The following is a 15,943-nucleotide window of genomic DNA, read 5'->3' as shown; positions in this document are numbered from 1 at the left end:
AGAGATTTAGAAACAGTTGGCTATTCATCAGAACTGGCCAATTCTGACACAAATGAGAAGGCTGATTATCTGAAGCTTGCGAATTCAACATCAAAATGGATGAGCAATTTAGAAAAGCAAGTGCTGCTCCTTGAAGTTGCATTGGGGTTTGTCTGAGTAGCAGGAAGAGCCAAAGGCAGGACTGAAGTTGAAAACTGAAATGACCAGCAATTGGTATCCTGGTGCACCAAATAGTGCAGACCTGCAAAATGGTCCCTTGTTGGATATTTGCAGCATTTTCCATTGCACTAACTGCATTCTTTCTTTCTCACTTTGCAAACTGTTCTTTTCTTCCCTCATTCATTTTTTTTTCACTTATACTTCCTCCAGATATACCTCCTTTTCCCCAAAATTGATTAGCATCTCCCTAGCCTAGAACAAGGGGTTTAGATGGGGTGGAGTTTGTTAGGTGTGTTCAGGAAGGTTTCCTGACACAATATGTAGATAAGCCTACAAGAGCAGAGGCTGTACTTGATCTGGTATTGGGAAATGAGCCTGGTCAGGTGTCAGGTCTCTCAGTGGGAGAGCATCTTGGAGATAGTGATCACAATTCTATCTCCTTTACCATAGCATTGCAGAGGGATAGGAACAGACAAGTTAGGAAAGCATTTAATTGCCATAAGTATAAAGTATAAAGTATAAAAGCATAATTGGAGTAAGGGGAAATATGAGGCTATCAGGCAGGAACTTGGAAGCATAAATTGGGGACAGATGTTCTCAGGGAAATGTACAGAAGAAATGTGGCAAATATTCGGGGGATATCTGCCTGGTGTTCTGCGTAGGTACGTTCCAATGAGACAGGGAAAGCATGGTGGGGTACAGGCACTGTGGTGTATAAAAGCTGTAATAAATTTAGTCAAGAAGGAAAGAAAAGCTTACGAAAGGTTCAAAAAAACTAGGTAATGATAGAGATCTAGAAGATTATAAGGCTAGCAGGAAGGAGCTTAAGAGTGAAATTAGGAGAGCTAGAAGGGGCCATGAGAAGGCCTTGGTGGACAGGATTAAGGAAAACAACAAGGCGTTCCACAGGTATGTGAAGAGCAAGAGGATAAGACATGAGAAAACAGGACCAATCAAGTGTGACAGTGGAAAAGTGTATATGGAATCGGAGAACGTAGCAGAGATACTTAATGAATAGTTTGCCTCAGTATTCACTACGGAAAAGGATCTAGGTGATTGTAGGGATGACTTACAGTGGACTGAAAAGCTTGAACACGTAGATGTTAAGAAAGAGGACGTGCTGGAACTTTTGGAAAGCATCAAGTTGGATAAATTACTGGGACCGGACGAGATGTACCCCAGGGTACTTTGGGAGGCGAGGGAGGAGATTGCTGAGCCTCTGGCAATGATCTTTGCATCATCAATGGGGACGGGAGTGGTTCCCGATTGGAGGGTTGCGGATGCTGTTCTCTTATTCAAGAAAGGGAGCAGAGATAGCCATGGAAATTATAGACCAACGAGTCTTACTTCAGTGGTTGGTAAGTTGATGGAGAAGATCCTGAGAGGCAGGATTTATGAACATTTGGAGAGGCATAATATGATGAGGAATACTCAGCATGGCTTTGTGAAAGGCAGGTCGTGCCTTATGAGCCTGATTGAATTTTTTGAGGATGTGACAAAACACATTGATGAAGGTCGAGCCGTAGATGTAGTGTATATGTATTTCAGCAAAGCTTTTGATAAGGCATCCCATGCAAGGCTATTGAGAAAGTAAGGAGGCATGGGATCCAAGGGGACCTTGCTTTGTGGATCCAGAACTGGCTTGCCCACAGAAGGCAGAGTCATATTCTGCACGGAGGTCGGTGACCAATGGTGTGCCTGAGGGATCTGTTCTGGGACCCTTACTCTTCATGATTTTTGTAAATGACTTGGATGAGGAAGTGGAGTGATGGGTTAGTAAATTTGCTGATGACACAAAGGTTGGGGGTGTTTCAGATAGTGTTGAGGGCTGTCAGAGGTTACAGCAGGGCATTGATAGGATGCAAAACTGGGCTGAGAAGTGGCAGATGAAGTTCAACCCAGATAAGTGTGAAGTGGTTCATTTTGTTCAGTTAAATATGATGGCAGACTCTTAGCAGTGTGGAGAATCAGAGGGATCTTGGGGTCTGAGTTGAGTGAACTTGGCTTTTTCTCCTTGGAACGACAGAGAATGAGGGGTGACCTGATAGAGGTCTATAAGATGATGAGAGGCATTGATCACGTGGATAGTCAGAGGCTTTTTCCCAGGGCTGAAATGGGTGGCACAAGAGGGCACAGTTTTAAGGTGCTTGGAAGTAGGTACAGAGGAGATGTCAGGGAAATGTTTTTCACGCAGAGAGTGGTGAGTACATGGAATGGGCTGCCAGCGATGGTGGTGGAGGTGGATATGATAGGGTTTTAAGGGGCTCCTCAATAGGTACATGGAGCTTAGATTAATGGAGGGCAATGGGTTACCCTGGATAATTCCTAAGGTAAGGGCATGTTCGGCAAAGCTTGTGGGTCGAAGGGCCTGTATTGTGCTGTAGATTTTCTATGTTTCTATGTTTCTCAGCCTCTATACATATTACCTCTGCTCTCTCTATCTTCTTCCTCCTCTGCAACTTAAGGCGCATGAAAACAAAGCCTTTATCAGGATATGTTGTTGTCATACAGAGATGTTGTTGTGTGAGGGACAGGACTGGCAGCTCAATGTTCCTGGGTTTCTTTTCAGGATGTGCTAGAGAAGGGGTAAAAGAGGTGGAGGGGTTGCATTACTGATTCAATAGTCCCATTTAAGATCAGAGAAATGGATGCAATATACAAGCTGGAATTCTTGTTCTTAGGAGAATATTGTAGCAGTCTTCTGAGAGGGCACACTGGAGGGCACATCAACAGAGGCAATTAGGGTGCAGCTCAGAAACAGGATAGGAAAAAATACGTTGATGGGATTATTTTATTGGCTCCTCAATAGCCAATGAGAAGTAGAGGAACAGATATGCAAATTATGGAAAAGTGAAGAAACAACAGGATTGTCATTACGGGTCTTTAACTTTCCCAGTTTTGATTGAAAACTGCCTGAATACAAAAAGCTCAGATAAAGCGGGATTTCATCAGTGCAACCAAGTGCAAATCATATGAAGAGTCCTCCTAGAGGGATAAACATAAATGACATAGTTTTGGGAAATAAGCCAAGAGACAGGATCAGTGGCATTCTTTTTGTTCAATAGGGATGCTCCAGTTAATTTTGGATCAGTGAGACTCACATTGGTGGTACAGAAGTTATTGGAAAAGTTACTAAGGGATAGGATTTATGCACATTTGAAAAGACCCGGCATTCTGGAACATTTTCCAAATTTTCTACATCCTTCCAGAAATGCACACAATATTTATCGCCAACACTCAAGGTGTTTCCTACCGCCCTTCTCTGTAGCTTTGGGAGTTGTTACTGAAGTTACTTTGGTTTGTTACTGAGTTTGATGTGAGGGCAGCACAATATGCTGTTAATCCAGGCTGCCTATGTACATTATTAGACGCATTTAAGGATAGAATTAATAAAAAGAAAAATCCTTACCTTGTACTTCCGCAAAACTTCTTTTTGAAAACCATACCTGAAACATTTAAAATAAATGAACAATGTGCACAACTTTACTGATTTACTGTCCAAATTCCCTCACATGAATTCACAACTCCAAAGGCTTAATACAAAATTATCTGTTGCATTACTTCTTCCCAAAATTTAACAAAATATTAAAGTCAATTACTTTCTAGGTGTGAAATGAGGATATTTATTTTTCCCACACACAGGACTGATGATGAATATTTGACCTTACAATGAAACAGACTCAGCAGCAGTTTTCAGATGGGAATTGAATCGCGAAAGTAACTAGAAGCAGCAGCAGATGGGTCTTATTGGAGCAAGATGGTTCAATGAGTTCACTTCCAACCATCTGCACGTGGTAGGCCCTCATTCTGTGCATGGAGTTCAACTGCAGCCAGTCGCCAGCAATGATATCGGTGTGCAACATGTGTACTGTACATTAAAGTAATTCTGCAAGCATCGGCAGGTGTTCTTATCACTGCATAAATATGAACTGCTAGAGAGACTCAGCGAGTCACAGAATGAGATTTCTCTTTAATAAGCATATTGCAATAGGAACATGTCATTGCATTACATCACCTGCATAGGCTTCCGAACTCTCGTCAAGTCCGGCAATGTCAGAGAAAATGATTGAGAGGCACATGTTCACCTTATATTCATAACATAATCCTCGTGATTTCCTCTGTTTAAATGGACATCGTTTGGAAAGATCAGAAGAAATGCAAAGAGGATAATTATAACCTCCATGGAATTTTCCCCTCTGTCAACAAAGTCCCCATTAAACACGTAAGGTTTCTCTGGCATAGGAAGGCCATTCTGTGAAACCAAATGTACATGGTTAAAGGAAAACAGACTAACATTGAATAATAGTCCATTTGCTACATTTTAAAGTAAACGCAAAACAGCATTTCACTCAAGTGCCTTCCATGCACCTTGTAAGCTCTGAAGCACCACAGGCCAACACATTCTACCACAACATGCAACAGTCAATTTTAATGGAGACCAATCAATCTATAATGATAGCACTGAACTGACTGTGGTTTCAGGTTACCTACTCCCATTCTCTTCCTTTTCTTTCTTCTCATAATCGATGCAGTTTCGCCCACACACACCACAAACCCCATTATACTGTTACTGTTCCCTCCTCCATCCAATCCATTCTGCCAGGCATCCACACATCGCACTGAGTCCACTCCCCCTACTGTCCCATCTGCCCAGCCCAGCTTCCTTCGTTGCTTCCATGTTCAAATCAGAGTCCAGCATCCATAGCCCTTTGTCACATTCACCTCTCGCTTACCATCTTGTCACTATTACCATTCTCCCCTGCTCTACCAAGGTAAATCCTGCTGTGATCGGGTTAGAGTTAAATAGCTGTGTTGCTGGGTGGTGAGGCACATTGGGCTGGAAGGGGCTGTCCACACCGTATCTCTGAATAAATAAGTAACAATTTCTGCTGGTACCTCATAGCCCCTCTGAGTCCCATTGAATCTCTCTCACATAAAACCTAAGCCCTCTAGTTCTTGATTCCCCAACCCTGGAAAGACACTCAGAGTATTCACCGTATCTATGCCCCTCATGAATTTTTACGCCTTAATAAGTTGTCCCCTCATTTCCCATAGTTCCAATGACTAAAGTAAAAGCCTTCACAACATCTCTCTCAAGTCCTGACAACATCCTAGTATATTTTTTTCTGCTCCTCAGAAATCTTCCTCTGGCTCCACGCCTTCCCCATGGCTGTTTACACCCCTTGACTCTTTATGTCCCACGCCTCCTTATATGCCACGCCTCTTTATATCCCACGCCTCTTTACAACCCTTGCCTCTTGATACCCTTTGTCTCTTTATGCCCCTCGCCTGTTTATACTCCTTGACTGTTTATACCCGTTGCCTCTTTATACCCCTTGTCTCTTTATACCCCTTGTCTCTTTATACCTCATGTCTCTTTATACCCCACACCTCTTTATACCCCATGTCTCTTTATACCCCTTGTCTTTTTATTCCCTACACCTCCTTACAACCCATGTCTCTTTATACCCCATGCCACTTTATACCACTTCCATCTTTATACCCCTATCTCTTTATACTCCTTGCCTCTTTATACCCCATCTCTCTTTATACCCCTTGCCTCTTTATACCCCATGCCTCTTTATACCCCTTGTCTCTTTACACCCCTTGTGTCTTTATATCCCTTGTGTCTTTATACCACTTGTCTCGTTATACCCCATGCCTCTTTATACCCCATGTCTCTTTATACCACTTGTCTCGTTATACCCCATGCCTCTTTATACCCCATGTCTCTTTATACACCTTGTCTCTTTATACCCCTTGCCTCTTTATACCCCATGTCTCATTATACCCCTTGTCTCTTTATACCCCATGTCTCTTTATGCCCTTTGTCCCTTTATACCCCTTGTCTCATTATACCCCATGTCTCTTTATAACCCTTCCCTCTTTATACCCCTTGTCTGTTTATACCTCATTTCTCTTTATACCGCTTGTCTCTTTATACCCAACGCCCCTTTATACCAATTGCCTCTTTATACACCATGTCTCTTTATACCCCTTGTCTCATTATACCCCTTGTCTCTTTATAACCCTTGCCTTTTTATACCCCATGTCTCTTTATACCTCATGTCTCTTTATACCCCTTGTCTCTTTATACCCCACACATCTTTATATCCATTGCCTCTTTATACTCCATGTCTCTTTATACCCCATGTCTCATTATAACCCTTGTCTCTTTATACCCCATGTCTCTTTATGCCCTTTGTCCCTTTATACTCCTTGTCTCATTATACCCCATGTCTCTTTATAACCCTTCCCTCTTTATACCCCTTGTCTGTTTATACCTCATTTCTCTTTATACCGCTTGTCTCTTTATACCCAACGCCTCTTTATACCAATTGCCTCTTTATACTCCATGTCTCTTTATACCTCATGTCTCTTTATACCCGTTGTCTCTTTATACACCATGTCTCTTTATACCCCTTGTCTCTACATACCCCACACCTCTATATACTCCTTGTCTCTTTATACCCCATGTCTCTTTATACCCCTTGCATCTTTATACCCTTGTCTCTTTATACTTCTTGGCTCTTTACACCCCTTGTCTCTTTATACCCCTTGCCTCTTTATACCTCATGTCTCTTTATACCCCACGCCTCTTTATACCCCATGTCTCTTTATACAGCTTTTCTCTTTACACCCCATGTCTCTTTATTCCGCACACCTCTGTACACCCCACGTCTATTTATACCCCATGTCTCTTTATACCCTTTATCTCTTTATACCCCACGCCTCTTTATACCCCTTGCCTCTTTACACCCCTTGTCTCTTAATACTCCTTGTCTCTTTATACCGCTTATCCCTTTATACCCAACACCTCTTTATACCGCTTGTCTCTTTATACCCCATGTCTCCTTATACTCCTTGCCTCTTTATACCCCTTGTCTCTTTATACCCCATGTATCTTAACACCCCATGTCTCTTTATACTCCACGCGCTTCATACCCCTTGTCTCTTTATACCCCACATCTCTTTATAATCCATGTCTCTTTATACCCCATGTCTCTTTATACCCATTGCCTCTTTATACTCCATGTCTTTTATACCGCTTGTCTCTTACCCCATGTCTCTTTATCACCCTTGTCTCTTTATACCACATGTCTCTTTATACTAGGTGTCTCTTTATACCCCATGCCTCTTTTAACCGCACGCCTCTTTATACCCATTGCCTCTTTATAATCCACGTCTCTTTATACCGCTTGTCTCATTATCCCCATGTCTCTTTATACCCCTTGCCTCTTTATACCCATTGGCTCTTTATAATCCACGTCTCTTTATACCGCTTGTCTCATTATCCCCATGTCTCTTTATACCCCTTGTCTCTTTATACCCCTTGCCTCTTTATACTCCATGTCTCTTTATACCCCTTGTCTCTTCATAACCCACACCTCTTTATACTCCTTGTCTCTTGATACCCCATGTCTCTTTATTCCCCACACCTCTTTATACCCCTTGCCTCTTTACACCCCTTGTCTCTTCATACCGCTTGTCTCTTTATACACTACGCCTCTTTATACCCCTTGTCTCTTTATACCCCATGTCTCTTTATTCCCCACGCCTCTTTACACCCGACGCCTCCTTATACCCCTTGCCTCTTTAAAACCCATGTCTCTTTATACCCCTTGTCTCTTTATACTCCTTTTCTTTTTATACCCCATGTCTCTTTATTTCCCACGCCTCTTTACACCCCACGCCTATTTATACCACATGTGTCTTTATACACCTTGTCTTTTACACCTCATGTCTCTTGATACCCCTTGCCTCTTTATACCCATTGCTTCTTTATAATCCACGTCTCTTTATACCGCTTGTCTCATTATCCCCATGTCACTTTATACCCCTTGCCTCTTTATACACCTTGTCTCTTTATACCTCATGTCTCTTTATATCCCTTGTCTCTTTATACTCCATGTCTCTTTATATCCCTTGTCTCTTCATAACCCACACCTCTTTATACTCCTTGTCTCTTGATACCCCATGCCTCTTTATACCCCAGGACTCTTTATACCTATTGACTCTTTATAATCCATGTCTCTTTATACCGCTTGTCTCATTATCCCCATGTCTCTTTATACCCGTTGCCTCTTTATACTCCATGTCTCTTTATACCCCTTGCATCTTTATACCCTTGTCTCTGAATACCCTACGCCTATTTATACCCATTGCCTCTTTATACTCCTTGTCTCTGTATACCCCACGCATCTTTTTACCCCTTGTCTCATTATACCGCATGTCTCTTTATACCTCTTGTCTCTTTATACCCCTTGTCCCTTTATACCCCACGTCTCTTTATTCCTCATGTCTCTTAATACCCCATGTCTCTTTATACCTCATGTCTCTTTATACCCCATGTTTCTTTATACCCCTTGTCTCTTTGTACCCCTTTTCTCTTTATACCCCATGACTCTTTATTCCCCAAGCCTCTTTACACCCCACACCTATTTATACCCCATGTCTCTCTATAACCCTTGTCTATTTACACCTCATGTCTCTTTATACCCATTGCCTCTTTATAACCCATGTCTCTTTATACCCCTTGTCTCTTTATACCTCTTGACTCTTTAGGCACCATGCCTCTTTATACCCCATGCCTCTTTATACCCCTGGTCTCTTTATACCCCTTGTCTCTTTATACTCCTTGCCTTTTTATACCTCATGTCACTTTATACCCATTGTCTCTTTATACCCCATGCCTCTTTATACCCCTTGTCTCTTTATACCCCATGTCTCTTCGTACCCCATGTCTCTTCATACCCAATGTCTCTTTATACCCCATTTCACTTTATACCTCTTGTCTCTTTATACACTACGCCTCTTTATACCCCTTGTCTCTTTATACCCCTTGTCTCTTTATACCCCATGTCTCTTTATTCCCCACGCCTCTGTACACCCGACGCCTTTTTATACCCTTTGTCTCTTTATAACCCATGTCTCTTTATTCCCCAAGCCTCTTTATACCCCACGCCTCCTTATAACCCTTGCCTCTTTATAACCTATGTCTCTTTATACCCCTTGTCTCTTCAACCCCACGCCTCTTTATACCCCTTGCCTCTTTATACCCCTTGTCTCTTTACACCCCTTCTCTCTTTATACCCCATCTCTCTTTATACCCATTGTCTTTTATACCGCTTGTCACTTTTCCCCCATGTCTCTTTATCACCCTTGTCTCTTTATACCCCATGTCTCTTTATACCCCTTGTCTCTTTATACCCCACACCTCTTTATACCCATTGCCTCTTTATAATCGATGTCTCTTTATACCGCTTGTCTCATTATCCCCATGTCTCTTTATACCCCTTGCCTCTGCATACCCGACACCTCTTTATACTCCTTGGCTCTTTATACCCCTTGCCTCTTTATACCCCATGTCTCTTTATACCCCACGCCTCTTTATACCCCATGTCTCTTAATACCCTACACCTATTTATACCCATTGTCTCTCTCTACCTAATGCCTCTTTATACTCCTTGTCTCTGTATACCCCATGCATCTTTTTACCCCTTGTCTCATTATACCCCATGTCTCTTTATAACCCTTGTCTCTGTATACCCCATGTCTCTTTATACCTCTTGTCTCTTTATACCCCTTGTTTCCTTATACCACTTTTCTCTCTATACCCCATGACTCTTTATTCCCCACGCCTCTTTACACCCCAGACCTATTTATACCCCATGTCTCTCCATAACCCTTGTCTATTTACACCTCATGTCTCTTTATACCCATTGCCTCTTTATACCCCATGTCTCTTTATACCCCATGTCTCTTTATACCCCGTCTCTTTATACTCCTTGCCTTTTTATACCCCATGTCTCTTTATACCCCTTGCATCTTTATACCCTTGTCACTTTATACTCCTTGGCTCTTTATACCCCTTGTCTTTTTATACCCCACGCATCTTTATACCCCCAGTCTCTTTATACCCATGTCTCTTTATACCCCATCCCTCTTTATACCTCAAGTCTCTTAATACCCCTTTTCTCATTACACCCCTTTTCTCATTATACCCCACACATCTTCATATCCATTGCCTCTTTATACTCCATGTCTCTTTATTCGGCTTGTCTCATTATACCCCATGTATCTTTATACCCCTTGCCTCTTTACAACCCTTGTCTCTTTATTCCTCATGTCTCTTTATACCCGTTGCCTCTTTATACACCATGTAGCTTTATACCCCTTGTCTCTACATACCCCACACCTCTATATACTCCTTGTCTCTTTATACCCCATGACTCTTTATATCGCTTGTCTCTTTATACCCCATGTCACTTTATACCCCTTGTCTCTTTATACCCCACACCTCTTTATACCCCTTGCCTCTTTACATACCTTGTCTCTTTATACCCCTTGCCTCTTTATACCCCATGTCTCTTTATAACCCTTGTCTCTTTATACCCCTTGCCTCTTTATACCTCTTTTCTCTTTATACCCCATGACTCTTTATTCCCCACGCCTCTTTACACCCCACAGCTATTTATACCCCATGTCTCTCTATAACCCTTGTCTCTTTACACCTCGTCTCTTTATACCCATTGCCTCTTTATACCCCATGTCTCCTTATACCCCTTGTCTCTTTATACCTCTTGCCTCTTTAGACACCTTGCCTCTTTATACCCCATGCCTCTTAATATCCCTTGTCTGTTTATACCCCTTGTCTCTTTATACTCCTTGCCTTTTTATACCCCATGTCTTTTTATACCCCTTGTCTCTACATACCCCACACCTCTTTATACTCCTTGTCTCTTGATACCCCATGTCACTTTATATCCCTTGCCTCTTTATATCCTTTGTCTCTTTATACAACATGTCTCTTTATACCCGTTGCCTCTTTATACACCATGTCTTTTTCTACCCCTGTCTCTACATACCCCACACCTCTTTATACTCTTTATCTCTTTATACCCCATGTCTCTTTATACCCCTTGCATCTCTATACCCTTGTCTCTTTATACTCCTTGGCTCTTTACACCCCTTGTTTCTTTATACCCCACGCCTCTTTATACCTCATGTCTCTTTATACCCTTTGTCTCTTTATACCCCTGGCCTCTTTATACCCCTTGTTTCTTTATACCCCACGCCTCTTTATACCTAACGCCTCTTTATACCCCTTGTCTCTTTATACATCATGTCTCTTTATGCCCGTTGTCTCTTTATACCCCATGTCTCTTTATACCGCTTTTCTCTTTATACCTCTTGCCTCTTTAGACACCTTGCCTCTTTATACCCCATGCCTCTTAATACCCCTTGTCTCTTTATACACCTTGTCTCTTCATACTCCTTGCCTTTTTATACCCCTTGTCACTTTATATCCCTTGCCTCTTTATATCCTTTGTCTCTTTATACAACATGTCTCTTTATACCCGTTGCCTCTTTATACACCATGTCTTTTTCTACCCCTGTCTCTACATACCCCACACCTCTTTATACTCTTTGTCTGTTGATACCCCATGTCTCTTTATACCCCTTGCATCTCTATACCCTTGTCTCTTTATACTCCTTGGCTCTTTACACCCCTTGTTTCTTTATACCCCACGCCTCTTTATACCTCATGTCTCTTTATACCCTTTGTCTCTTTATACCCCTGGCCTCTTTATACCCCTTGTTTCTTTATACCCCACGCCTCTTTATACCTAACGTCTCTTTATACCCCTTGCATCTTTATACCCTTGTCTCTTTATACTCCTTGGCTCTTTATACCCCTTGTCTCTTTATACCCCTTGCCTCTTTATACCTCATGTCTCTTTATACCCCACGCCTATTTATACCCCATATCTCTTTATACCCTACGCCTCTTTATACCCCTTGTCTCTTTATACGGCTTTTCTCTTTATACCCATTGCCTCTTTATACCCCATGCCTCTTAATACCCCTTGTCTCTTTATACACCTTGTCTCTTTATAGTCCTTGCCTTTTTATACCCCATGTCACTTTATACCCCTTGTCTCTTTATACACCACGCCTCTTTATACCCCTTGCCTCTTTATATCCCTTGTCTCTTTATACAACATGTCTCTTTATACCCATTGCCTCTTTATACACCGTCTTTTTATACCCTTTGTCTCTACATACCCCACACCTCTTTATACTCTTTATCTCTTGATACACCATGTCTCTTAATACCCCTTGCATCTCTATACCCTTGTCTCTTTATACTCCTTGGCTCTTTATACCCCTTGTCTCTTTATACCCCTTGTCTCTACATACCCCACACCTCTATATACTCCTTGTCTCTTGATACCCCATGTCTCTTTATACCCCATGCCTCTATATACCCCAGGTCTCATAGAAACATAGAAAATAGGTGCAGGAGTAGGCCATTCGGCCCTTCGAGCCTGCACCGCCATTTATTATGATCATGGCTGATCATCCAACTCAGAACACCGCCCCAGCCTTCCCTCCATACCCCCTGACCCCCGTAGCCACAAGGGCCATATCTAACTCCCTCTTAAATATAGCCAATGAACTGGCCTCTACTGTTTCCTGTGGCAGAGAATTCCACAGATTCACCACTCTCTGTGTGAAGAAGTTTTTCCTAATCTCGGTCCGAAAAAGCTTTCCCTCTATCCTCAAACTATGACCCCTCGTTCTGGACTTCCCCAACATCGGGAACAATCTTCCTGCATCTAGCCTGTCCAATCCCTTTAGGATCTTATACGTTTCAATCAGATCCCCCCTCAATCTTCTAAACTCCAACGAGTACAAGCCCAGTTCATCCAGTCTTTCTTCATATGAAAGTCCTGCCATCCCAGGAATCGATCTGGTGAACCTTCTCTGTACTCCCTCTATGGCAAGGATGTCTTTCCTCAGATTAGGGGACCAAGACTGCACACAATACTCCAGGTATGGTCTCACCAAGGCCTTGTACAACTGCAGTAGTACCTCCCTGCTCCTGTACTCAAATCCTCTCGCTATAAATGCCAGCATACCATTCGCCTTTTTCACTGCCTGCTGTACCTGCATGCCCACTTTCAATGACTGGTGTATAATGACACCCAGGTCACGTTGCACCTCCCCTTTTCCTAATCGGCCACCATTCAGATAATAATCTGTTTTCCTATTTTTGCCACCAAAGTGGATAACTTCACATTTATCCACATTAAATTGCATCTGCCATGAATTTGCCCACTCACCCAACCTATCCAAGTCACCCTGCATCCTCTTAGCATCCTCCTCACAGCTAACACTGCCACCCAGCTTCGTGTCATCCGCAAACTTGGAGATGCTGCATTTAATTCCCTCATCCAAGTCATTAATATATATTGTAAACAACTGGGGTCCCAGCACTGAGCCTTGCGGTACCCCACTAGTCACCGCCTGCCATTCTGAAAAGGTCCCGTTTATTCCCACTCTTTGCTTCCTGTCTGCTAACCAACTCTCCACCCACACCAATACCTTACCCCCAATACCGTGTGCTTTAAGTTTGCACACTAATCTCCTGTGTGGGACCTTGTCAAAAGCCTTCTGAAAATCCAAATATACCACATCCACTGGTTCTCCCCTATCCACTCTACTAGTTACATCCTCAAAAAATTCTATGAGATTCGTCAGACATGATTTTCCTTTCACAAATCCATGCTGACTTTGTCCGATCATTTCACTGCTTTCCAAATGTGCTGTTATCACATCCTTGATAACTGACTCCAGCAGTTTCCCCACCACCGACGTTAGGCTAACCGGTCTATAATTCCCCGGTTTCTCTCTCCCTCCTTTTTTAAAAAGTGGAGTTACATTAGCCACCCTCCAATCCTCAGGAACTAGTCCAGAATCTAACAAGTTTTGAAAAATTATCACTAATGCATCCACTATTTCTTGGGCTACTTCCTTAAGCACCCTGGGATGCAGACCATCCGGCCCTGGGGATTTATCTGCCTTCAAACCCTTCAATTTACCTAACACCACTTCCCTACTAACATGTATTTCGCTCAGTTCCTCCATCTCACTGGACCCTCTGTCCCCTACTATTTCTGGAAGATTATTTATGTCCTCCTTAGTGAAGACAGAACCAAAGTAATTACTCAATTGGTCTGCCATGTCCTTGCTCCCCTTGTCTCTTTACACCTCATGTCTCTTTATACCCCTTGCCTCTTTATACACCTTTTCTGTGTATACACCTTTTCTCTTTATAACCCACACCTCTTTATACCCCATGTCTCTTTATACATCTTGTCTCTTTAGACCCCTTGCCTCTTTATACCCTATTCCTCTTTATACCCGTTGTCTCTTTATACCCCTTGTCTCTGTAAACCCCTTGTCTGTTTATACCACACGCCTCTTTATACCCCTTGTCTCTTTATATTCCATGTCTCTTTTTAACCCACGCCTCTTTTTACCCATTGTCTCTTCATACCTCATGCCTCTTTATAACCCTTGTCTCATTATACCCCATATCTCTTTATAACCCTTGCCTCTTTATACCCCATGCCATTATATACCCCTTGTCTCTTTATACCCCTTGCTTCTTTATACCCCTTGTCTCTTTATACCCCTTGTCTCCTTATACCCCTTGTCTCCTTATCCCCCACGTCTCATTATTCCCCCCACCTCTATATACCCCAGGTCTCTGTATACCCCATGTGCCTTTATACCCCTTCTCTCTCTATACCCCACGCCTCTCTATACCCCTTGTCTCTTTATACCCCTTGCTTCTTTATACCCCTTGTTTCTTTATACCTAATGTCTCTTTATACCCCTTGCCACTTTTAACCCCTTGTCTGTGTATACCCCTTGTTTCTTTATACGCTACACCTCTTTATACCCCATCTCTATTTATACCCATTGTCTCTTTATACCCCTTGCCTCTTTACACCACTTGTCTCTTTATACCCCATGTCTCTTTATACACATTGCCTCTTCATACTCCATGTATCTTTATACCCCTTGTCTCTTTATACCCCATGTCTCTTTATAACCCTTGCCTCTTTATACACCTTGTCTCTTTATACCCCATGTCTCTTTATACCCATTGCCTCTTTATACTCCATGTCTCTTTATACCCGATGTCTCTTTATACCCCTTGTCTCTTTACACCCTATGTCGCTTTATAACGCTTGCTACTTCATAACCCATGTTGCTTTATACCCCATGCCTCTTTATTCCCCTTGTCTCTTTATATCCCTTGTCTCTTTATACCCCTTGTCTCTTTATTCCCCACACCTCTATATACCCCAGGTCTCTTTATACCTCATGTCTCTTTATACCCCATGTTTATTTATACCCATTGTCTCTTTATACCCCATGCCGCTTTATACCCCTTGTCTCTTTATACCCCATGCCTCTTTATACCCCTTGTCTCTTTATAGCCCATGCCTCTTTATACCCGTTGTCTCTTTATACCCCTTGTCTCTTTATACCGCATGTCTCTTTATTCCCCATGCCTCGTTACACCCCAAACCTATTTATACCCTATGTCTCTTTATACCCCTTGTCTCTTTATACCCCTTTTCTCTTTATACCCCATGTCTCTTTATTCCCAATGCCTCTTTACACCCCACGCCTATTTATACCCCATGTGCCTTTATACCCCATGTCTCTTTATACCCATTGCCTCTTTATACTCCATCTCTCTTTATACCCGATGTCTCTTTATACCTCTTGTCTCTTTATACCCCATGTTGCTTTATAACGCTTGCTACTTCATAACCCATGTCTCTTTATACCCCATGCCTCTTTATACCCCTTGTCTCTTTATATCCCTTGTCTCTTTATACCCCACGTCTCTTTATTCCCCATGTCTCTATATACCCCAGGTCTCGTTATACCTCATGTCTCTTTATACTCCATGTCT

At 42.4% G+C, this 15,943-nt stretch overlaps 1 protein-coding gene across 1 annotated transcript in view; it reads right to left on the bottom strand.

Annotated features, from left to right (window-relative positions):
* The window catches only part of ppef1 (protein phosphatase, EF-hand calcium binding domain 1), a 276,249-nt gene that overhangs the window by 242,685 nt on the left and 17,621 nt on the right, over nucleotides 1–15,943 (bottom strand). The window contains exons 5-6 of the mRNA XM_072259727.1: nucleotides 4,245–4,411; nucleotides 3,569–3,605 (exon numbers count right to left, since the gene is read on the bottom strand). Of these exons, the coding sequence (XP_072115828.1) occupies nucleotides 3,569–3,605; nucleotides 4,245–4,411 (204 nt within the window). The remainder of the gene's footprint in view (nucleotides 1–3,568; nucleotides 3,606–4,244; nucleotides 4,412–15,943) is intronic.

This window comes from Mobula birostris, chromosome 6 (genome assembly GCF_030028105.1).
Source record: "Mobula birostris isolate sMobBir1 chromosome 6, sMobBir1.hap1, whole genome shotgun sequence".
Taxonomy (NCBI): domain Eukaryota; kingdom Metazoa; phylum Chordata; class Chondrichthyes; order Myliobatiformes; family Myliobatidae; genus Mobula; species Mobula birostris.
The sequence above is the reverse complement of the archived record's forward strand: the minus strand, read 5'-3'. Positions and strand labels throughout refer to the sequence as shown.